At 47.0% G+C, this 25,068-nt stretch overlaps 1 protein-coding gene across 1 annotated transcript; it reads left to right on the top strand.

Moving 5' to 3' along the window:
- Positions 1-3,946: 3,946 nt before the first annotated feature.
- Positions 3,947-21,570, top strand: Ddo (D-aspartate oxidase). Its single transcript, XM_059272949.1, has 4 exons — positions 3,947-4,118; positions 5,473-5,581; positions 9,553-9,729; positions 19,834-21,570. The coding sequence occupies exons 1-4, from the start codon at positions 3,947-3,949 to the stop codon at positions 20,399-20,401; spliced, it is 1,026 nt and encodes a 341-aa protein (XP_059128932.1). The 3' UTR covers positions 20,402-21,570.
- The last annotated feature ends 3,498 nt before the right edge of the window (positions 21,571-25,068 follow it).

The following is a 25,068-nucleotide window of genomic DNA, read 5'->3' as shown; positions in this document are numbered from 1 at the left end:
TGTTCCTTTGGTCTTGGTGGTCCTTGGGGTCTTCCTACATTCCTTCTCCTCCCCTGAGCCTGCACATCACCCATGTTTGTGCTGTTTGTAGAGGCCTGTCTTACTCTACCTGATACTACAGGAAGACAAACAGCGTCCCAGAATTCTTTAACTCTCTTAAAGCCTTTGCAGTGTCCCGCGACAGAGGAACTGCGCTGTAAGCATTTCCTGATGCTATAGCTACGCTCAATAAAATGTCGGTATCGCCTGGGGTACCATGCAGTCTACATCTGCTTTTTATTCTCAGTTCCTGGTAGCTCCTAAAACTCCTTAGAACCTGGAGTGACAAGAGCATATTTTGTATAGGGATGCCCTGACTTGTGAACGAGGGCCTCCTTCATGAGAGAGCCTGGTCACAGAAAAGACCAAGGCGTGATTAGAAAGAAGGCAGAGATTCTCAGCATCCTCCCCTGGTCTCCTGGGAAGGGAGAACCGATCCTCAGTGACCAAATCTGAAAAGGACAGGGTCAGCTGCTTCCTGCTGCTCTTCCCCGGCAGCCTTCATACCAGAGTTCTGTGAGGTGCTGTAGTAACTCAATTGACCCTGACATGAGCGCTGCAGGACCCCAGATTTGCGGTGCTATTGATAGATTTGAGATTGGCATCTGAAATTGGATAAGGGGCAAGTCTTAAGGACTGAGCCCTCAGCCTGTGGGCCTCTGGTGCCATCTCCAGGTAGAAGGTGCCAGAATTGAATTGAATTGGGTGAGAATCCTGCTGCACTGGATGAGGCGTCTGATGGAGAGTCTGCTGTAGTGGTTGCCAGGTGTGTGTGGAGAAAAACGTGGAAGTGTTCCACGGTGCGTGACTGGGGCTATGGGCACGGACAGGGGATACACCGTCTTTCCCCTTTGATACCTAGACTGCTGTATGTAGAATCTTGCCTAGCTGAGCTCACAGCAACTTGCTAAGGGAATCTTCTTTCTCACCGTTTTCAGGTGGAGAAACAGACTCAGAAGTCAGCTGACTGGCTTGAGATAAGACAGTGAGGACACCTGCTCTGGTTGGGAGCCTGAGCCGGGTTGGGAGTCTGCTGCTCAGACTCGCCTTTCACACAAGAGACCATGGGCCTTTCCTCGCTGTCTTGGAGCCTCAGTTTATACGTCTACAGAATGAGGAGGGTGTTTTTAGTGCCTATCTTGTCTCAGGATAGCAGTGTCACATGGTGTCACATGCATGGGTCATGCTAAATTTCCTATTAATATATCGATATAGTTAATCTTCCCGTGGACCAGAGTTCAGTTTTCAGAACCTGTGTAGATCAGGTGGCACACAACCACCAGTCACTCCAGCTCCAGGGGATCTGATGCCCTCTTCTGGCCTCAGTGAGCACTGCACTCATGTACTCATACCCCTCCAAGACTGTAGCAATTTAAATAGAAAATAAATCCTTAAAATATATTATTATCACTACCGTGATACTTCGAATTGCTTCTCTAGAAACAAGCAACTTAAAAGTGGTCAGTGCTTTGCACACAGTTGGTGCTCAGCAAACACTGCCTCCCTTCTGTAAATATTTGGTCCCCCCAACTTATTTTCTGAATGTTTCCAGCGGCCACCAGGCTGTCATCGCAACTGTCAACAGCATTTCACCGCCTTGCACCCTGCGCATCCCACCCTCTGCCGCTGCCCACCAGAGCCAGGCACCTAATGGTCGATGGCAGACGACGCTGGACGGCGCAATGGGAAAACAGGTGTTTGGTTCTTGCCGGAACTTTTTGGAAGCCAGACGGGCCACCGCCACCGTTATTTACCACACAAACAGATCAGCTGGAGAAACTCCAGGCTGGTGGCAAGCTGAAGTGCCTGGAAGCCAGACAAAGACAGGCCGTGGAGGACGAGCCTTCCCTTACAGGCTTGGCAGAGCGGGGGCTGGCTCCACAGAGCTTGCCTGATCTTCTCTCCGGGGCAGAGGCTGACTCAGTTGAACGGGCCAATGGAGAGTAAGCTCGGAGAGAACGCCCTCCTTAATTTCCCCAACGGGAAGGAGTTTTGTTTTCCCTGTCTCATAGGAAACCGGGCTAACTGGTCACTGGAAACAAGTCTTGGTGCCAGGGCCTCCGCCGGGGAGATACAAGACTGCCTTCTCAGAGACAGGTATCTGAACCCCCACTTTTGACTCAGGGGTCATTCTGTCTACACTCTGGGAGTTTGGGGGTGTGTCTTGGTGGGATTGGGGCTAGAGATCGATTCTTATCTTTCTGGCTCTCCTTCCCCCACCGGGCAGCTGGTTATTCCCAGCCACAGGTTGCTCTCACCCTTGTGTTAACTTACTAGAGCTACAGAGAAAGCTGCTGGGCAGGCAAAGCCGCCGTGGAATAGCGGGCTGGTGAGGGCATGGCGGGCTGTCTGCTATGACACCCCCTGGGAACACGGCCAGGACTCGCTCCTCCGGCCTTCCCCACAGGACTGTCCTGTGCTTCTTGTTTTCCCTCAGCTCTGGCCGGCTGGCGTCTTAGCTCGCCTGCTCAGAAACACACACACACATACACACACACACACACACACACACATACACACACACACACACACACACACATACACACACACACACACACACACACACACACAGCTTAGTAATAGAAACAGCACACATTCAAACTCCCTGAAAGGCTTCAGGGACTCATAGAGTCGGAGTCATACGGAGTGAGGGAGGAGGCAGAGAACCATCCAGAGCCAGACCACATGACGTCTGTCATGGTTGATTCTACCCGACCTTACGCCCGGCTGTTGCTCTTTGTGAGATGGGATTGTGCCAAAGACAGGCTTTTATGCTGACAGCTGGCTGGGTGTTAAAACTTTGCCCCGCAAAGTGGCAATGACTAACTAGAATGATTGTTATATGTGTATACACACACACACACACACACACACACACACACACGCACATATATATTAATTTCTCCTTAGTTTGGAATTGAGCCAGACAGAGGGAGCTGGGCAGGGAGCAGATATAGCAAGACAAAGAAGTGAAGGCAGATAGACAGGCTGCCAGGGGAGGGTACTGAAATCTTTGCCACCCTCTTTACCTCCCACACAAGATGTCAGCCTTCGGGTGCCTGACACAGGCACCTGGCACCTATGTTTTCCCTATACCCTCCCACAAGAGGCCTGTTTGGGAGACACCCTCCATGGCCTCTCATTTCCCACTTAAGGGGATAGGAATTCATTTGGTCTCGTCTTCGGATGAGGGCATGGAGGCTCGAAGACCGTGGCCATTCCTTCATGTTACAGGACCATCCATGGCGCAGTCCAGCCAGGAGCCCGGCTTTCCTTATTTTGAAAATATGCTGTCCAGGTAGGGTGGTTCAGGACCAGAGTTACGAGCGTAGGAGGAGAGAGTGACGGGAGTCAGGAAGCTGGGAAGGGGGCGCTGGTTTCCAGAGACCGTGAGGAGCAGAAAAGAGGCTATGGTTTCAGTCACTCAAGCTCTCCCCGATGCTATCATTCAAAACAGATGTGCACAAATGCTGCGGGCTGGTGCCTCTGTGTCTGCTCCCCAGCGGGTCCTAGGACCAGAGGTCACAGCTCAGCAGCTTTCCAGGCCTTGATTACCTCACCAGCACTCACTAGGATGTGCCCCCATAGGGGAAAAGTTCAGGCATGCGCACAATGACTAGAAATCTGCCCCCAAATGCCATGTGATTACTGGTGGTGAGCGTGGCAGGCAAAGCTAGGCTGGTTTTGTTTTGGTCGCTAATGTTTATGGAGACCTCATTGTGCACACTGTTATTTAATGGAATGAGTTCAAAGAGTTGCTGGGCTTCACCCACGGGAACCTCAGAAGGAAGTCTTAACTCTGGCTGCCTGACGCAAGGAAAGAATTGTAGGCTCGGAATTCATCTGGGCAGAATGATGATTCCCTAAACAAGGTGGCAGCCAGTTTGCATTTCCCCCCTCGCAGGCCATGGACACGGTGCGCATTGCGGTCGTCGGAGCTGGCGTGATAGGGCTGTCAACGGCTGTGTGCATTTCCCAGCTGGTCCCCCGATGCTCTGTGACGGTCATCTCAGACCAGTTCACTCCCAATACCACCAGCAATGTAGCAGCTGGGATGCTTATTCCTCACACTTATCCAGGTGAGAGGTGGGTGTATTTGCAAGTGCTAATTTCACACGAGGTGCCTTTCTTGTGACCACTGCTCAGAGTTCCCTTGCTTATACCAGGCGTGAGTGAGGGAGCCTGAAGGCTGCCTGGTGTCCCTGGGCATCTTTAAAGGAGACACTTCTTCTGAGAGGGCATCCAAATCACAGGGACCTCCATGCTCTCTGTGGCTGAGAGCCTTGGTGTCCTGGATCAGCTTCTCCATCTTTCTGCTGTTGCTGGAGGAAGTTTTTGCTCTGTTCCCCAGACTTCTGCCTTGGAAATGATTAAGACCGACACTAGTAATAAATATGCTCCATGCCTATCCAGTAGGCTCTTGTGAGGGTTAAGTGAGCTAATATTCACACAGCTCAAAACAGTGCCCCGCACAGAGCCATCCATCCATCTGCATTTGCAATTATTCCTGCCACCCTGGCTACTATAGTTTCGTTTGCCCAGCACTTGAACATGAATTAGGTCACCACGCTTGCTCAATCCGCAGTTGAATTGGAGTTGTCTGGTATTTGGGGATGATTTCTGTAGCATGTGGCCCTTAACCACTATTCTGTGTTTAGGGTTCAGGGGTAGGAACGTGGAGATGTGTATTAAATCATCTCTCCACACTGACATAGGTCCATTGAGGTCTAACATAATTCTGCAGTGCAATTCTTATTTCTTCTTTGTCTCTAAACAAGCAGCCTGTCTGCAATTTTGGAAGAGTGTTGCATTCACACAGGTACACTTTTCATTGATGACAATGTTTATTCACTGTCAAAGGGATATTTATTGGTTTTATAACCAGTGATTCATTTAAAAAGTCTTGCTACTAATACATCTTTATTGACCTAGGGTCAATTAAGGAGTCTCTCAGTTCTTTCTGTCGTCCCAACAATGTGCCTGGCTGGATTTCCCAGTCATACACTCGTTCCTGCTCTGGCTGGCATCTTGGGCATATACCTTGTATGCTTCTGGCTCCTGTGTCAGGCTGCCCTGCCTAGCCTGTTTCCTCTCCATCAGTAAATCATTACAAGAGTGGGTCAGTGCCTAGGCTCAGTGTGCCGGGCTCTGCTGACACCCCATGGGAGACCTTGATTTGGGGGATGTGGGGATGTGGGGTGGCTTGGGAGGGAGGGCTAGGAAGTAGGAGGGGGGAGGAGGTGGGATCTGTGGGTGGTATGTAGAGTGAGTAGAAAATTTCTTAATAAAGAAAAATGAAAAAAAAAAAGTGGGTCAGACAGACACATCGACGTTGAAAACTCGGTGTGTTCTGTCTGAATGCTCCTCCCTGACGACGTTTGTGTCATGATCGTTTCCTCTCTGTGCCCTTCGCTTCTCTCCACGGCTACACAGACACGCCTGTGCCCACGCAGAAGCAGTGGTTTACAGAGACCTTCCGGCACTTGTCTGCAATCGCCGAGTCCGCAGAAGCTGCAGATGCGGGTGTTCACCTGGTGTCTGGGTAAGAAAGGAATCCGAAGTCGGAGAATTAGAACAACACAGGCAGATCCCAGAGATCAGCAGAATGTAGTTGTAAGAGGGAGGACACAGAAACAGCTTCAGAGAACTTGAGAAACACTACTTAACAGAATTAGTTTTTTTTTTTAAATAAAACAGATAACCATTGCAATTTCTTATCACAAATATTTTTTTTTTGAGTTTTTTGAGTTCAAGGAATGTGAAGTGGTTTGAAAATATGAAGAAAAACAAGCAAAGATCCTTAGTTGTGAATAAACACTGAATTTGGGTGTGTGGAGGGTGTTGTAGCCACACTGGAATGGACACAGAGACCTTAGGCAGAGAGATGCCTTATGTAAATAAGAATATTAGAAAATGAGATGTCCCCCCAAAGTAAGTTTTGTACATCCTAAAGTTGCTTTTGGGGGGAGGGGTAGTGTTGGAAATTGAACCCAGGGCCTTGTGCATGCTAGGCAAGTGCTCTACGATTGAACTACGTCTCCAGCCCTAAAGTCATCTCTTGAAGTGCCATTTGGAATATAGTGTTTCTGAAATGCTTAATACCTTTCTGTATGTTAATATCTGATATAGAAAATATATACTTAAGTGAGATTTGAGAACAAGCCCCATTTAACATTTCTGACACAAACAGCACTTAAAACATGATAATTTCATCCCACATCCTCCTAAGTAGAGATTACTAAGTGTTTTAGCATCTTTAATTTGGGTCTCTGTGGCACCAAACGACAAAAGATGTTTGTCATCTATGCTAGCCTTCTGAAGAGCAGGTGGTGCTTCCCTTTTATGATGTTTCCAACTGCTATTCCATCCTTGTGCCATTGAGACTATCTTAAAAATACCAGTCTTGGAACTGGAGAGATGGCTCAGTGGTTAAGGACATTTTCTGTTCTCACAGAGGACCTGGGTTCAGCTCCCAGAACCCACATGATGACTCATAACCACCTGTAACTCTAGTTCAAGGAGATCTGGTGTCCCCTCTGGCCTCTGTGGGCTCTTGCCTGAATGTAGTACACAGAAAGGCATGCAGGTACACATGAATATACATATAATAAATAAGTAAACAAACATTTTTCAAAAAGCAGCAGGAGAAAAAAATGCTCCAGGCTCCATGGACACTTCTTCTAAGTGCTTACTTATATCAGAAGGATTTCTGATCTTTCTCTTCTTGCCTTCTGTGGGTGGACTGAATCAAAATGGTCTCAGAGGCCCATAGGGAGTAGCACTATTAGGAGATGTGGCCTTGTTGGGATAGGTGTGGTCTTGTTGTAGGAAGTGTCTCACTGGGGTGGGCTTTGAGGTCTCAGAAGCTCTATCCAGGCCTAGTGTGTCTCTCTCTTCCTGCTGCCTGAGGAACTGGATGTAGAACTTTCAGCTCCTTCTCCAGCATCATGTCTGCCTGCATGCTGCCATGTCCTGCCAAGATGCTAATGGACTAAACCTCTGAAACTGTAAGCCAGCCCCAATGAAATGCTTTCCTTTATAAGAGTTGCTGTGATCATTTTGTCTCTTCACAGCAATAGAAATCCTGACTAAGACACCTTCTCTCACCATGTAATCACCAGGATGGATGGTGACATCCTTGCTTTTCCAAAGTCCCTACCCAAAGAAGCAGGTTTTGCTTAACCATCAAGCCATGGACTTCTTTTTTTAATGGCAGGATGTAGTCTTTCTCTCCAAGGTTAGCTTCTGAGCCATATTGAAGCATGGTGTTCATGTTATGGTCATGCTGAACTTGTTCCAAAAACCAATAGGAATTCATCAGTGTTGTCTCTAAGTAATTTTTAGAAACAAACATATTCCAATATTCTTTCATTTCAAAATTAAGGCTTTACAAGTATCTTGTGTATCTTTGATATAACTTTAATCTTCAACTAATTCCTTCAAAATGAATTTTGGTAGCACTCTCTATACCTGGTCTTCTAGGTCTTAGAGATATGACAATGAAGACTTTTACATGTAGTAAATGCTTAATAAACATGTGTTAAGTTAATTTTACAGAAGACTAGTGTTTGTGGCCTGTTGGGAATGTCCTAAATCTTACAAGCTACTAATGGGGACATCTGTTACCAGAGGCTGGAGTATAGAGAGCTGTGGAGACTATGTCTGGAGAAGAAACTTGCTCCAGAAACTCATCAGAATCCATGTAGCAAAAAGTGATTTCTTTGAGGCCCTCAAGATGAGTGTAAGTTAGTACAGGTAAAGGGACAGAGAGAGGGTGGGCCAGAGGAGACAAACCCAGCTAGAGAGGAGCAGTCTCAGGTGACTGTGGTGTATTGAAACCCACAGTATTGAGCAGCCACTGGGGTATTTGACACAGTGAGGTAACTGTTCAGATTTGCATTGCAAAGGCTTTTTATCTGTATATAGAGACTAAACTGGCGGAAAGGGATGAGAGTGCATATGTGGGTAGTGTGGAGGTAGAGTAGATGGATTTGAGAAATGGTTAAAAGGAGATTTGATGGGGTTTAATAGTTAAACTAGGGGTGGTGGTGGTGCACACCCTTGATCCCAGCACTTGGGATGCAGAGGCAGGTGGATCTCAGAGAGTTCTGTGCCAGCCTGGTCTACATAGTGAGTTCCAGGACAGCCAGGGCTACATAGAGAGACCCCATCTCAAAAAATGGAAAAAAAAAAAGTTCCTGGTCTGGGGAAGTAGGGATCAAGGAGGCTTCTTAGTTAACATTTTAGAGTTGGGTACTGCTGGAGGGGGAGGGGAGGGGGCAAAGTTGTGGAGGAGGGCCACATAGCCCAGGCAGGGTATGCATAATGATGAGGAGGAAGACTTGCCATGCTTAAACAACATTTCTACCTTCGCAGGGTCTGCTTTGGGTGAATTGTTCTACTTAGAGACACAAACTCTGGTATGTTAGCAACCACATCTTCAGCATGCAGATTTCTGTCTTGAAGTGTTAGAGTAAGGATGATTGCCAATTGCTCATGGAAGCGGCCCAGTACCTAAAAAGTCCAAATGTGTAGCGGCTATTGGCAGTCTGTTACAGGGCTTCTTCTTCTCTTTTTTATATACCTAAAGTTTTTTTAAAATTATTTTATCAATTCTTTTCATGCAATGTACTTTGATAAGATTCATCCAGCATGATAGGCTTCTCATTGACCACCAATACCACTGCAGACTCATCACCCCCACTGTGCTGTGGCCCCCAACAGGTTCCTCTGGTGATTTCTTACTTAATAGCCTAGAACTTGACTTAAAAGTCACACATCTTCTTCCTTCCAATTATCTAGGTATGGTGGCACACACTTTTAATCCCAGCACTCAAGAGGCTGAGGCAGGAGGATCACTGTGAGTTGAAGCCTGGGTTATATAGTGAGTTCCAGGACAGCCAAGGGACTTTCTCAAAAGCAAGCAAGCAAGCAAAATCCTACCAATTAAGATATCATGTTCCAAATCAAGGCTAACCTTTGAATTTCTTATATTCTTCCTTTTTTTTCTTTATATGAAGTATTGTGTAAAACATTAAAAACTTTCCTTGAAAATATGTAGTCACGTGAAAATAGGAAATCATGGTAAAAACATTTCAGAAAAGTCAATTAAATCTTTTTAGGTAAAATTCATAGTCAACATGTAAAAAGGAAATCATGGCAAAAACATTTCAGATAAAGTTAAATTAAATTGAAGATTTAAAAAGACACACTATTTGTCTTTTGTCATGCTATGGATTGAAAATCTGACGTGGTGCGTGCCAGCTGGGAGCTCTGCCACTGAGTAAACTCCCAACCCTGGGAATGCTTTACATGTCTGACTCCGTCAGCCGTAAACATCTGAACTCTGGCTACTCAGGTTATCTGAACCCAAGAGAGTGGAAGAATCGATCTTCTCTTCTGTGTTTATAGGAAGTGAAGTTTTAAAATGCTTTAGGGAATTTTATATGGACTTTATGAAAAATACAAGATTTCCCAACACTTAAGGAGCATCTTCTGCTTCCCGTGCCTCAGTTGGCAGGTGTTTCGGAATGTCCCCACCGAAGAGGCGCCTTTCTGGGCTGATGTCGTTCTGGGATTTCGAAGGATGTCAGAAGCTGAGCTGAAGCGATTCCCTCAGCACGTGTTTGGTCAGGCTTTTACAACTCTGAAGTGCGAGACTTCTGCCTACCTCCCATGGCTGGAGAAAAGGTCGGTTGAAATGTCCCTGTCTTCCCGTTTGACATGGTGATAAGTTATTGCCCAGCTGTTCATAAAACACTCTGGGGCTCTCGGGGGCTCCTCAGGGCTCTCTTGCATTGTCTTGCTGCTCACAAACGAATGGCCAGGGCTCTGTGGAAGCCTCTGGAGAGTGTGTGTGTCAAGGACCAAGTCCGCACCACACTCACGGTAACTAGGTGTCTCATTTGTCCCCATTCCCTCCAAGGGAAGCCAGTTACTGAAATCTTAGTTTCCTCATTTGGAAAATGGAGGCATTGAGATAATGCATTTACAGCTTTAGTTCTTTGGAAGAGAAAAATCTTACATTTATCATAAATTATTTTTCATTTTTTTCTTATTTTCAGTGAGAACAGCTTATTATTATTATCTTGTTATTATTATTACTATGATTATTATTAATTTGGTTAGGAATAAGAACATTAAAATTGAGGGCTTATCTAAAGTATGTAATTGCTTCCTTAAAATACAGTCCTTGACCTTTCGTTTTGGCTTGGTTTTCAGAACTTCCTGTTCCCAGCCTGTTAAGATACACAGCAAGAGTATCTTAGCTTGAGACATATCAATACGTCTCTTGCTGATTCGCTCATCCATTGCATGAGGTTGAGGGCTTGTGGAATACAAGCCCTGTCCATACCCAAATCTCTGGGTACAGGGTTAGTAACCTTTATCTGAAATGTTTGGGACCAGAGATATTTTGAAATTCAGTTTTCTTTTTGTTTTGTTTTTTTAAATCTACTTAATGAGTCTGGCATCTGGCCAGATGGCCAATATGATGGATGACGAAGGCTACCTACCCCGTTTTCTTCCATGAAAGGCTTGGGCAAGGCCTTGTTGCAGCCCAAGAGGAGCCCTTCAGGCTGGTGAGAGGCGGGACGGTGTCACGTGAGGGAATAGGACATCTGGGGCTCACTCTGTGGGCTGGGCAGACCCAGATGGGCAGCTACACAATCCCTGCTGTTCCTTCCACTCGGGCCTGTTCTGTTTCCTCCTACGCCTCTTCCCCACAGTGTGAGAGCTCAGCCTTCTGTGTCCTCATTCGGAAGGGAACATTCTTCCCAGCAGGCCATGTAGCAATGGCCTCAGCCTCAGCGCCTGCAAGGATGTTACATCAACCCAGGAAACATAGATCATTTTATTACAACTTAGACCGTTAATTTTTTTTCCAAGAACAGAAAAGATCATCTCCTTCTCAAACATGGCCCATAATGTCTAAAATGACCCAGCACACAAAAAGCCCTGAGAGGCTTAATCACCCGTGCAGGTAATATTTTATATTGTCAGACAGTAAAGCCACACACTTGGCTGCTTTTTGGCTTGCCATCCCAGGAAGTGAATCATAGAGGCAATAGGTCTCCTGCCAAGCAGTCTACCTAAATAAATTATCCTGAAGGGGCCAGAGCCACCCTGCATTTGATGACGTCTAGAAAGCCTGGTGGTGCCTTTCAAAGCTAGAGGCCTATAACTTAGATGGGCTGATTTCTTTCCAGGATGCCAGGCCTTCCTTATCCCTTGGCCCTGAGGAGGCCCACACAGAACACAGCATGGACCTCCCTGCCCACTCTGTTGCTTTTTCTGGGCAGGCCTTGCATCCCCTAGTTTTGCTCATGTTCTTTGTGTTCTCCCTCTGCCTGACTCTTGTGATTTCCTAGGAAGTTAGATAGAAATGCTCTCCTGCATGGCACAGCACCCAGGGGACAGGTCCTCCTACATGGCATATTACCCAGGGGACAGGCTCTCCTGCATGGCACAGCACCCAGGGGACAGGCTCTCCTGCATGGCACAGCACCCAGGGGACAGGCTTTCCTGCATGGCACATCACCCAGGGGACAGGCTTTCCTGAATGGCACATCACCCAGGGGACAGGCCCTCCTGCATGGCACAGCACCCAGGGGACAGACTCTCCCAGTTTTATGCCTGTCCAACTTTCAAGAGCCTCTTCTTGTGTGGAACAGAATCTTGCTCCTCCCATCCAGCACACAGTGGGCCTATTGGAACATCGCCTCCCCTCTGACGTATCCCTTAGGGCAGTGGTTCTCAACCCTGGGGGGTCCTGTATCAGATATCCTGCACATCAGATATTTACATTATGATCTGTAACAGGAGCAAAATGACAGTTATGAAGTAGCAATGACTAATGTTATGGTTGGGGGTCACCACACCATGAGGAACTGTATGAAAGGGTCACGGTATTAGGAAGGTTGAGAACGACCGTGTTAGGGGTTGCTTCCCTGTCCTACATCTGTTCTCCAGTGCCTGGTCAGAGGAGTGTGAGATGGTAGGTTCCAGGGCCGAGTTGAGTGTGCTCACTGTTGGTTTCTTCATGGTGGGCAAGGACAAAGGGAGAGGACACTGTCAGAGGTTTAGAAGGTGCTGCTTGCGTTTCCTGATGGTGGTGCTAAGGCTTGTATGGGACAGATGAAGAAGGCTGTGTGGGGTGCAATGGCCATGGTGGCTTTTTATTAAGATGCTCTAAGGCATCTTCCTGGCTGCATTTTCTTCCTCAACACCTCCTCTATGGACTAAGGGAGCATGGCCGCTCCCCTTCAGGACCGTCTGCCTATAAACGCCCTGGACCACATCCGTATACGCTCCTCCAAGGGACCAGAGGCTGTCTTACACATGATGCCCGGCGTGTCCTCGAGTGATCTTATGTATTCACGGAGTAGGACGAGCCTGGGGTGGACACGCAGAGAAGTGTGCAGAAGCATGCAGTTCATTGTGAGGCTGTTCGTGAGGGCAACAGTCAGCAGACGAGAGATGTGGTCAGGGCAGAATTAGACCATACGCATTTGGTGGCTTTGTAAACCTAAAATCCGTTTTAGAGCTCTAACTATGGGAACTTATGTTGGGCATAGCGACAGGAAGCGTTGCTATGAAGAAACTAGGTTTCCCCTGTAAATCCGTATGCATCTGACTTGCCAAGTGAAATTTAAACTAGTCTTCTTTTTCTTCTTGTTGTTTTTGAGCAAACTGACTGAACACAGTTGGTTTTTTTGATCTCGGATGGTAAGGTGTCATTCTTTGGGTTGAGAGCAGGGATTCCATTGGAAGGCCGGCTAGCAATGCATATATAATAATTCCAATATAACTCTCCAGTGAAATTCCTGTCCTTGATCCCAGTCCTGGCCATTCCTACCTCTCTTCATTTCAGATGCTCTTCATCTTCAACGTGGCTTCCAAGCTCCTTGCTGGGTCTCACCTCTCTACTCCAATCTGTTTTCACATGGTGACTAAAAAGTCATTTGGATTGATTTTGGAGACCTCCCACCAGAGTCACCTCTATGCATTCTAGGGTAAGAGGAGAGCTGACTCCATACCAAGAGAGATGTCCTCCTTCAGATACCAGAGCTGTTGGGATCAGAGCTCCTGGAAGGCCCTAGTAAACCAGGTTTGGCCCTGTCCTCCATAAGCCAATCACACACACAAGTGACAGTGAGAAGTAGGAAAAGGAGCGTTATTCAGTCTAGCCACATTGTGAGAAAAATCAAAGAAGTCTAGTCCATCCCCCAGGACCAGATCCACCTCCAGGGTGCTGAAATTAGGGTTGGGTTTAAATCGAAGGCCAGAGGTACGTATAGGCGAACAGCTCTGGTCAGGGTGTGGTCTGTCTCCCTCCACTGTGTCCACCTCTGGTCTTCATGGCAAGGTGGGCTAACCAGTCAGAGCTGCATAGAACCTCTTTCCAGGAGACACCCAGCACCCCATGCCTGACACCAGGGCCTCAGCCTTCTCCCAGCATGGGATTCCTGGGGAAATCTCAATTTCTTGGGATCCATTTTTCATTAGTCGGATAGCTAAAATGAGAGGCACAAATGTCTCTCTCTAGTATCTTCACTCCTGTAAGGGTGGGCACGTTCAGTTCTGAACCCCAACTCTAGGCAGCCCTGCTCTGCCTTCAGCCTCCTCCGTGCTTTTGGAGTTGGTGCCCGCACCCTGGGGGAAGATGCTCAGATGCCTGAGATGCCAGCTGGGCATGGGCACAGTCCTAGCCTCCTTCCTCTTGGCCAAGGCACAGGAGTTTCCCGGGCATATAGTCTGCAGAGGTGTAACCCCGAGTCTTCCACCTCCTTTTCAGAGTAGACGTACATCTGCAATAGGAGTTTTCACTTCGTAGCTCTGCAGTGCAGAGGCTAACATTTGGATAACATTCTCAAAATAATGTATCGTGTGTCTCAAAGGCGTGATTGGCAGCTTAGAAACCATCTGAATTTTAAGTGATTAAATATGTCTATTGTCGCCGGGCGGTGGTGGTGCACGCCTTTAATCCCAGCACTCAGGAGGCAGAGCCAGGCGGATCTCTGTGAGTTTGAGGCCGACCTGGTCTACAGAGCGAGATCCAGGACAGGCACCCAAACTACACATAGAAACCCTGTCTCAAAAACAAACAAACAAACAAAAATGTAAAAAATAAAAAATTCTATTGTTGCTCATTTTCTATTCATTAAGTTCCTCTCAAACCATTAGAATGCGTTTCAGTGACCTGATTCCAGGTGAGGGGGTCCCAGGGCACAGTTGGTAGCTCTGTGGGGTTAGCTTGCCTCTTCCCTGGTCTGTGCCCTCCCTCCTGCCCTGTTCCCCCACCCAAAGGTCCCCGTTCCCCCCAGCAGTATTTCTCCAGCGGAGCCTCTTCTTCCCGCTCTTTAGTTAACGGAGCTCCCTACTCCTCGTGGATTATGGGGCTGTGGTGCGCTCTCCTTGCAAAATGGGGTCTCGCTCTCTGCCAGAATCTTCAGAGGAAAGTGACTGAGCATTTTCTGTCCCCAGCTGCTGCAATAGCAGCTTCATATGGTTGTGAAAGCAAAGTTCTAGGCGCCCGGTCATCTGAGTTAATGTCTGGATGCTGTTTCCTCCTCTACACAGGGGTCAGGCTTGATGTACTGCCTGAGATATAAAGTGATGGGTGAGCAGCACCAGACACTCATGCTGAAACAGCACTGGGTGACCTGTCTCTGGGCATGCGCAGCAGGTTTCTTCCTGGGAAAGAGGTCCAAGAGGCACCCAGCACAGCAAGCCTGGCTGGGCCTTCCAAAAGCCCAGCCATACATCACCCACCTCATGTCCAGTGACATGTTGGGCGTTTATCACAGCTCCTAGTGAGGGCTGTTGAAATAGAAAAGAACATTTGCGTTTATTGAATTCTCACACAGACCTAACTCCCCTTTGAGCCGGGCACGCTCTTATCCCCAGGCTATAGTTAAGGAAATAAGTTCAGTGAATTTAAGAAATTTGCATGAATCTTAAGGCTGGTAAGTTCACTTATTTCCCAGAATTAGAAAGAATAACCCCGAGTTCCGATTAGAATGGCTGAGCACAGGACATAGTGTTCAAAGACCAGCATGTGGAACCTATAGTCCATTAAAATAAAAACAAAACCAAGACAATGTTCAAGAGGAGAGCCAGTTAAAACCTCTAAAGAGTCTAAGTGGTCATAGTTAAAAATACTTGACATGTAGACGTGGCACACACTTACCCACAGGTCACAGAGCAGGGCTTGTATTCTATAGACGTGTGACAAACTCTTGATCCTTCTTAATTTTCTAGGAAAATGAGCAACTGCAGCTTTGGTGTGTCACGCATTTGTCGGCCCTGGTCCAGATGTTGTGGTGCGGCATGCGCTTGTCGGCCCTGGTCCAGATGTTGTTTCCTTTCCTTTCCACAATGAGCTGACGAGGGCGGCAATATGGAGGAAGGGAAGGGTAAACACTTGGAGAAGTTGACTAGCTTAACGAAGTTATGGGGAAAGTGAGGGGAAGACGGCCCCACTTCCCGAAGGTCTCTCCTCGGCGCTTGCTTTCTTTTCTTTGACAGCTTCGTGTGTGTATGAAATGAATTTTAGCTGTTTTCAGCCCTCATTACTCCCTCTCATCTCCCTCCCTCCTCTGTTGAAAACCTTTTCTCCCATTCGCCTTCTACCGCTCTGGTAAAACCACATGACCAAGACCAAAGCGACTTGGGCCGGAAAGGGGGTTTTTAGGCTTACGTGTTCCAACTACAGTCTGTCATGGAGGAAAGTCAAGACAGGAACTCAAGTAGGGCAGGAACCTGGAGGCAGGATCCTGGAGGCCAGAGCTGACACAGAGGCTGTGGAGGAATGCTGCTTACTGGCTTGCTCCCCATGGCTTACTCAGCCTGCTTTCTTATAGAACCCAGGACCCTGCGCGGGGGGGGGGGGGGGGGGGGGGCCCAACCACAGTGGGCCGGGCCCTCCCACATCAATTATCACTCAAGAAAGTGCCCACAGGCTTGCCAACTGGCCAATCTAATGGGGGCGTTTTCTCTATTGAGGTTTGCTCTTTTCAGGTAATTCCAGCTTGTGTCCAGGCAACAAAAGCTAAAACAAGCAAACAAAACCTAAACATCCTTCTTTCCAGACAGCTCCTGTCCTACTTTTTTTTTTAAATATAATTTAATTTAATTTTACATATCAGCCGCGGATTCCCTTGTTCCTGTCCTACTTCTGTGTATTTTTCCTTTTTCTTTTCTGTGACCCATTGAGTTTAATTAGGGTTACTTGCGGAACCTGGGTTGGGGGTTATTTACTTTCTAGAAAACGGGAAAATTATCAGTGGCTACACCACTGGGATAAACAGTACCTTCTCCTCCAGCAGCTGCAGAGGGAAGGGTGGAGTCTCCTGAGCCCTCCTCAGCCATGGTGAAGTGTTGGTGGGCCCAGGCTTGTGCAGTTCACAACAGCTGTATAATGTCCAGTAGACACTTCCCCCCAGTACTCCTCCCCACCTCCTGACTCCTAGATTCTTTTCACTCCGTCTTTCTGTGGTGGTGTTTACTTTCCAAACATCACAGACACAGAACAGAGTGCTGGTTAGTGCTGCCACAAAACACCAATTTCCTCTTCTTTTGGCAGTGTTCAGCCTGGAGAATTATTTCACCTTTAAAAACATGGTCCGTTAGTATTATGATTAATCCACGTGAGTCTATTAAATGGGCAGCAGAATTTATTAAGATATAAATTGAGAAATACACTCACGAATACAGAACAGAGTAGACAGCTGAAGTCATCCTCTGATCTGACTGGGAACAAATCCACTTCTCAGCCAGGAGCAGGGAGAAGGGGCATGTGACCTTTCTCCCTTCCCTTGTAAGAGGTCATGTACAATGGCAGGAAGCACTGCTGGCCTCCTTTGGGCCGTATAGCCCAAGGTCATGGGCAGAGATATTACCACTACATGTTAGTGTACATCCAGTGATTGTTATGTACATCCAGTGATCGTTAGTGTACATCCAGTGATCGTTAGTGTACATCCAGTGATCGTTAGTGTACATCCAGTGATCGTTAGTGTACATCCAGTGATCGTTAGTGTACATCCAATGATTGTTAGTATACATCCAGTGATCGTTAGTGTACATCCAGTGATTGTTATGCACATCCAATGATTGTTAGTATACATCCAGTGATCGTTAGTGTACATCCAGTGATCGTTAGTGTACATCCAGTGATTGTTAGTGTACATCCAGTGATCGTTAGTGTACATCCAGTGATCGTTAGTGTACATCCAGTGATTGTTAGTGTACATCCAGTGATTGTTATGCACATCCAATGATTGTTAGTATACATCCAGTGATCGTTAGTGTACATCCAGTGATCGTTAGTGTACATCCAGTGATTGTTATGTACATCCAATGATTGTTAGTATACATCCAGTGATCGTTAGTGTACATCCAGTGATTGTTAGTGTACATCCAGTGATTGTTAGTGTACATCCAGTGATCGTTAGTGTACATCCAGTGATTGTTATGTACATCCAGTGATTGTTAGTGTACATCCAGTGATTGTTAGTGTACATCCAATGATTGTTAGTGTACATCCAGTGATTGTTAGTGTACATCCAGTGGTTGTTAGTATACATCCAGTGATTGTTATGTACATCCAGTGATTGTTATGTACATCCAGTGATTGTTAGTGTACACCAATGATTGTTAGTGTATATCCAGTGATTGTTATGTACATCCAGTGATTGTTAGTGTACATCCAACCCAATTGTTCCATGGAGAGAGTGGAAACTTACGTTCTCACTCCTTTTAGTCTCTCTGTCACACTAGAGGTCTTCATTGGTTATTTGTGGCCCTCTGTAGATAGATGTCTTTGGTTTTCTTTCCACGGGTAAATGCCACAGCCTTCCACTGGTTTTCTGAATAACAAGCAAGGATACATAGAGTGAAAATTAGAGCTTGAAACAACCTCTTGGACTGAATGGAAAGTACACTCCAGGTTCAAATTATGAGGGCTTAGCACAGCTGGGCCTTCTGTAAATATTTAATATATAATACATGAATCCAAGCCAGAGGTTTCTGGCTGTCCTTCACATTGCTCCGTGGTACTATGGGAGCCGTCCCTCCAGTGGGGGGTGGGGGGGGTGGGCGAGCAAGGGGCTGGGGCTTGGACAGCAGTCCCCATCTGCTGAGCTGTGAAGACAGAACCCCACTCACAAAAGCCGAGCTGCTCTCGGGCCTGTGATGAAGCCAGCACTGATGCTGTCCTCCACTTGTGGCGTTTTCTAGAACAGGGGACCAGTGTCCAAAGGCCAGTTCCTCCCCGATCTCAATATAAGTTTCAGCTGAACTTCCCCGCTAGGAAGTGGGGTAGAACGTTGGAGTGTTTTCCTGTGGAGTTAAAATCAGTGGTGGCACTCTGCCGTCGGTACACCTTCCGGCCACGTCTTTGTGCTATGTCCAGAAGTCGGTACACCTTCCGGCCACGTCTTTGGGCTACGTCCAGAAGTTTCTGACTTTTCTTCTGTTCTCCTTCTCATGAAATCTTTGTTCATCTGGCATGGAAGGGAGGTGTGCTGAGAAGTAGCGTGGGCACTTCCGATGTCTGAGGCAGGGGGATGGAGGCACAGGCCCCCAAACCTCTGTCTCTGCTGTCGGTCTCGTCTCCCCATAGTCTGTCTGGGATGTGCTTGGGTGACAGTAGACAAGGAGACAGACACCTCTGGGGTGTCACTCTATTTGTCAAAGTTCCCCCGAGATGGTGCCAGTGCATGTGTACACACACGAGTGCGCGTGTGCACATATCTGTATCTGTGTGTTAAAGCTTCACTCTGCCAGCCATCTACACTGTCTCCAGCTCTTTTTCTGGCCCTTGAGGAAGGGCACCGTGTCTTACAATATTTTCGCCCCTCTTAGCAATGTTCTGCCTCTAGATGACCAACCTGCGTCTGTTGGACAGAGCTGCCAGGAGTCTCTTATGTTAAATCCCCTGTATCCTGTAAGGAACCTAGGAACGCGATGATAGGATTACAAGATTATAGGATTAAGATGACAAGATTACCAGGGTTATTTATTTTTTTTTAATGGCTGCAGAATTGCCACATTCAAGATAAAGAGAGTTGCTGGGATGAGTGGTTGTGCGACAGTGTGAGCTTACCTACTGCCACTTACAACATGCTACTGAGCTGTATACTTCAAAGTGGCCCAAGTGGTGAGGTTTTAGGCTGTATATATCATTCTACAATTCAACAATGATTACAAAGCTTGATAAGCCATTCCTTCTCATTATTGAAGTATTTGCGCCCCCCCCCCCAAGCTGTCATTTTAATCCATCAGCTGTATGTTTTTATCCTTTTGTGAAAACTCTCCCTCCCTCTCCCCCCGCCACTCCGGGGTGTATGTGTGTGTGTGTGAGAGAGAGACAGAGACAGACAGACAGACAGAGACAGAGACAGCAACTGTCTACCAGAGCGAGCTGACTTATACAAAAGCGAATGCAAAAATTAACAAGGTGTGAGGCGATGTGGAGGCAGTAGTGTCTGAACAGGAAGTGCTTGGGTGTTTAAAATACAGGTCAATTTGGTATTTATTTCGCATCTAGCTGTAGGAACTCTGCAAAATGTTTTAAGAGAAAGACATATGATTTTCTTTGTTTTGGATTTCCAAGGTAGGTTTTCATTTAGGATTAACCATAGGAGTCTCCATTGGCCCAGGATGGAGCTAGACTGTGATGCTGTGAGCCCTGGAGCTCCCGAGAGCTTTGCTGTTTTTTGTGGTCCTGACCTTCATTTTTGGGAAGTGGGTGAGAGGTGGCTGTAGCTCACCCCTGTCTTCCTTTCCCAGGCTAAAGGAACGTGGAGGTCTGCTACTCACCAGGAGAATAGAAGACCTGTGGGAGCTGCAGCCATCCTTTGACATTGTGGTCAATTGCTCAGGCCTGGGAAGCCGACAGCTGGTAGGAGACTCCATGATTTCCCCTGTAAGGGGCCAAGTGCTGCAGGCACAGGCCCCCTGGGTGAAGCATTTCATCCGAGATGGGAGCGGTCTGACGTACGTTTATCCTGGTACATCCTACGTCACCCTGGGAGGCACCAGACACAAAGGAGACTGGAATCTATCCCCAGATGCGGAACTTAGCAGAGAGATTTTCTCTCGATGCTGCGCTCTCGAGCCCTCCCTCCGCAGAGCCTCTAACATAAAGGAGAAAGTGGGTCTGAGGCCCAGCCGGCCAGGGGTGCGTCTGCAGAAGGATTTGCTAGTCCGAGGGGGACAGAGGCTGCCTGTGGTCCACAACTACGGCCATGGGAGTGGGGGCGTCTCAGTGCACTGGGGCTCTGCTCTGGAAGCCACCAGGCTGGTAATGGAGTGGATCCATACTCTCAGGACCCCAGCTACTATGTCAAAACTGTAGCTAACACCAAACGACAGCAAATAACCCCAGGCGATATCGGCCAACGCACCGCGTAAGGTCCGTAACGGTCCTCATAACGTCTCCACTGCTTGAAAGTTGAATTTGACCTTCTTTGTTTTCAAAATTAAAAATCATGCAACACATAGCAGTAGTCTCAGAAAGCTTGTCACTAACAATGCAGGGCACAAAGCTCTGTTTTTGTCAAAATATGTGTTATTAAAAAAATACTTGTTATATAGGGTAATGTTTGGGAAGGATCTAATGCCAATTTGTATGAATGATGTAAATGATAGGGATTTTTGTATCTTTAGCTCATAAACCCGTAAGAGGAGACAAGGTGTGGGAAACACTTGTATCCCCGTCAGCTGTAGAGCTGTGCACGATCCTCTTAGGTCATAGAGCCAACCAAGTAAGTATTGTCAACCCTGTAGATAAGAGCACACAGTCCGGGCCTCCTGTGTGTAGCTGAAGGCCAAGCATGGTTATGGCAGCCCTGGCGGCAGCCGCTCCCTCCCCTCCGCAGGTAATGATAGCAGAAGATGGAGGTGGAGGGGCCCATGAAAGTGGCACCAGTTAAGGAGCAGCTGCGTGTCTGTCACTGCGTGTGTTTCATTGTTTTTGGGACCAAGCGCTTAGCGGAAACAACCTAAAGAAATACTTTGCTCATTGTTTTGGTCCATCACGACAGGGAGGGCCCTTCAGGACAAGCTGTTCCACTCACGCCTGAAAGCAAGAATGCAAGAAAGCAGAGTGGAGAGGCAGCAGGAAGGATCGGGGCCAGATACAGCCTCTCCCCCCACACCAGGTATCTACCCCCTCCAACCAGCCCCCACTTCCTAAACTTCTCCCTTCTCCCAATAGTTCATTCTTGAATTCATCAATGGATTAAGTCATTGATTAGGTCATCTGTATCTACCCTCAGCCCCACCCAAAGGGGTGCTTTAGTACTCGCCTAAGCAGTCTCCCATCTTGTCATGCTGACAATAGGAATTTACCCTGACAGTCACCTCGGCTGCATATTTCATTACCACAAATGATCGAGAGCTGGCTGACTGCATAGTGAATGAGCATTGTTGAAGATTGAGTAGTCTATGCAACCAAAAAGCTAATTTGCTAATGGAGACGGAACAGTCATTTTAAATGACATACAATACAAAGTATTCTTCATGTTAAAGTATTCTTCATGTTATTGGGGAGGAAAGGAATGTGTCTTCTGATAAAATAAGTTTGAGAATTGCTGAGCTGAGTAAATTAGTGTGATTCCCTAACTTAGGTCTATCTGGAGCCTTTAGTTTGTCCCTGTGCATTGAGGACCCTTGGGAGTGCTCTTGGCTTGGGAGAAGATGTGCTGTGGGATGGTCTGTATGTCAAATTACTCTGATTGGTCAATAAATAAAACACTGATTGGCCAGTGGCTAGGCAGGAAGTATAGGCGGGACTAACAGAGAAGAGAAAAGAAAGAACAGGAAGGCGGAAGGAGTCACTGCCATCCGCCGCCATGACAAGCAGCACGTGAAGATGCCGGTAAGCCACGAGCCACGTGGCAAGGTATAGATTTATAGAAATGGATTAACTTAAGATATAAGAACAGTTAGCAAGAAGCCTGCCACGGCCATACAGTTTGTAAGCAATATAAGTCTCTGTGTTTACTTGGTTGGGTCTGAGCAGCTGTGGGACTGGTGGGTGACAAAGATTTGTCTTAACTGTGGGCAAGGCAGGAAAACTCTAGCTACAAAGATGTATCCAATCACTGAGATAAGCAATCTTGGGGGCAGGGATGCCATTTAATTCTGGAGGAAGTTACCTTTTTCTGAATAATAAAGTCTATCTTGAGGGTATTTGTGTGTGTGTGTGTGGGGGGGGTGAGATTGGTCATAAATACAGCAACAAGGCTGAGAGATGGCTCAGCAGTTAAGATTGCTCACAACCTCCTGTAACTACAGCCTCAGGGGTCCAACACCCTCTTCTGGCCTTCATGGGCACACTCAGACGTCTTAGTCAGTGTTCTGTTTGTGTGAAGAGACACCATGACAATGGCAACTCTCAGACAGGAAAACATTTCATTGGGGGTGGCTTCCAGTTTCAAAGGTTTAGTCCATTATCATCAAGGACGGAAGCATGGTTGCATGCAGGCAGACACGATGCTGGAGAAGGACCTGAGAGTTCTACATCTGGATCCATAGACATCAGGAAGACAGAGAGCCACTGGGCCTGGCTTGGGCCCTTGAAACCTCCAAGTCCACCCCACACTTCCTCCAACAAAGCCACACCTACTCCAGGAAGGCCACACCTACTCCAACAAGGCCACACCCCCAGCCCCTCCCAGGTAGTGCCACTCCCTGATGAACAAGCATTCAAATATATGAGCCTATGGGGGCCATTGCTATTCCATCTCACATACATACACATACATACATATACATTAAATAAATCTTTAAAAGTTATTTTAAAATGCAGAGAAGAGAAAATCCCCAGTATAGCTCATTTTCACTTTTCTGTTGAGGTTTTGCGTGTGGTTTTGTTTGAAGAAAGAGCTATGCTGAGGCTTCAGAGGCAAGAGTGTTTTGATGAGCTAAGAGTCTTACATCAAGCAGGTTCATTTCTAGTAATTTCCACCAGGGGGTGATGTTGTATCAAACTCAAATAAACCAGCCAGGGAAATTTAGAAATGACAGGAAATAAAAAGTAGATGACTAAGTGTGTGGCATATGAGAGGGATGTGTGTGTGTGTGTGTGTGTGTGTGTGTGTGTGTGTGTGTATACTTTAGTTTCTATTGCCAAAATTCAATTATTCTGAATTCGATTTAAAGTAGGCAAGGGATGCAAGTGCTTACATCAAAAAACATATGCACCACATGGAAACTATATGATAAATGGGCATTTTAACATGAAAAGGTAACATTTTTAATGGTTAAAAATAAAAACAAAGGCTGCAGCTCAGCACAGGTGATGTCTTGTCACAGGGCCATTAAAATATTTTCCATATAATATATTTGATTATGTTTTTCACCTCCCCCAACTACCCCAAGGTCCCCCTTATTTCCCTGCCCACACAACTTTGTTCTCTCTGTCTCCCCCCCCAAAAATAATAATAAAATAAACTCATAAAAACTCAACAATGAAAAATAAAACAAACAAAAACCCTTAAAAAACCAACCAGACCCCCCCCCCCAAAAAAAAAAAAACACTACAACAAAACAGACCAAAACAAAATGTCCAAACGAAACCCCGGGGGTTCGTTTTGTGTTGTCCAACTACTCCTGGGCACAAGGCCTTCCTCAGAGTGTGGGTGATGAGCCCCGGGATACTCCAACAGAGACAACTGGCTTTCCCTCTGCCAGCAGGTGCCAGTTGTAAACAGCTTCTCCTCCTGTAGAGCTGAGAACCGGAGACTACACCCCTCAGTGCTGGGACCCATCTGGCTTGAACGTGTGTTAAGCACACTCGATGCTGCAACTTTCTCATGTTGCATCCTGAGTCTCTCATACACTGTGTCCTCTACCTATTTGCTATTCTGGCTTTGCTTCCCACTCATTTTATATTTCTAAAGCTCAACATTGCAGGACTGAAAGATCAAGGCTTCCTGGCTACCTGCCCCGATTCTTCCATTGTCACTAATTGCTCAATGCTTTCCGTGGTGTCTCTCAAAGGTCATTATTCATGTGGGTCATGAGCTGCCAATGCGAGCTGCATCTTAAAATCACAAGGGAAGTTTTGGGGGAAAATCCCCAGTGCTCAGCCTTGCTTTGTTACAGCAGAATCTTTAAGACAAGGGGGTGGGATGGGGGATGGGTGGGAGGCGCTGCAGGATTAGTACGTGCTCAGAGCTGTCCACAAGGCTTTAAGCCTTGGCTGAGAACCACAGTACCATCTTCTTTTTCTCTTAGAGCTCTCCGCTGCTATAACCATTGCTTCCTGCCTCTCCTTGCTGTCATGGTGCAGAGCTAGGAGAGTGTCCTGGTTTAAGCAGGTACATCCTCAGGCACTCTGGACAAGGTGGCCTATGCGAATTAACGATCTCCCAAAATGGCTCTCTAGATATGCTGGAAATTTCCTTGCTGGCTAGGGGTTAGCTGCCAGGAGACAGCAGCCTGTCTGAAAGATGGGAGATAAACTGTGCACACAGACAACAGAGCTCTCAGCCATGACCTGCAGTCTTCAGTGCAGGAAACCATCCCCTTATGTACAAGGCACAGCACAGGAAGCCAGCCTGCTGTGTGTCAGACTTGTGGGACACCAGACCAGATGCCTGTCTCTAGTGCCGTTCCAGAACCCCGAACAATCACTTCTGTAACAGTTGACACAAAATGCTCAGGACACGATTAGTAACCACTATCTTCCCTAATTTTGCCTCTCCTTCTAACTTTGGATCAACCAGACAAATCCGGTGACAGGGATGTCTTTCCTTTGTCAATCTGCTTGCTGTTTCCCATGTGGAAGGTCTCCAACCAGGGCATCACTGAATCCTTCCTCCTTTTGTGCTTTAAAGATGTCTAACTCCTCGGCCTGCCTCTGAGTTCCTGCCAAATGCAAGGGATGTAGGCTGACTCCCACGCAAGCACTAAAGAACTAGCCGTCACTTCTTTTGGCTGGTATATTAGTCAGCATTCCTCAGAGAAATAAAGCCAACACACAGCTATGTAGAGATCTAGCACAAGGGGGTCAGG

The sequence above is a fragment of the Peromyscus eremicus genome, chromosome 8b (assembly GCF_949786415.1).
Source record: "Peromyscus eremicus chromosome 8b, PerEre_H2_v1, whole genome shotgun sequence".
NCBI lineage: Eukaryota > Metazoa > Chordata > Mammalia > Rodentia > Cricetidae > Peromyscus > Peromyscus eremicus.
The sequence above is the reverse complement of the archived record's forward strand: the minus strand, read 5'-3'. Positions and strand labels throughout refer to the sequence as shown.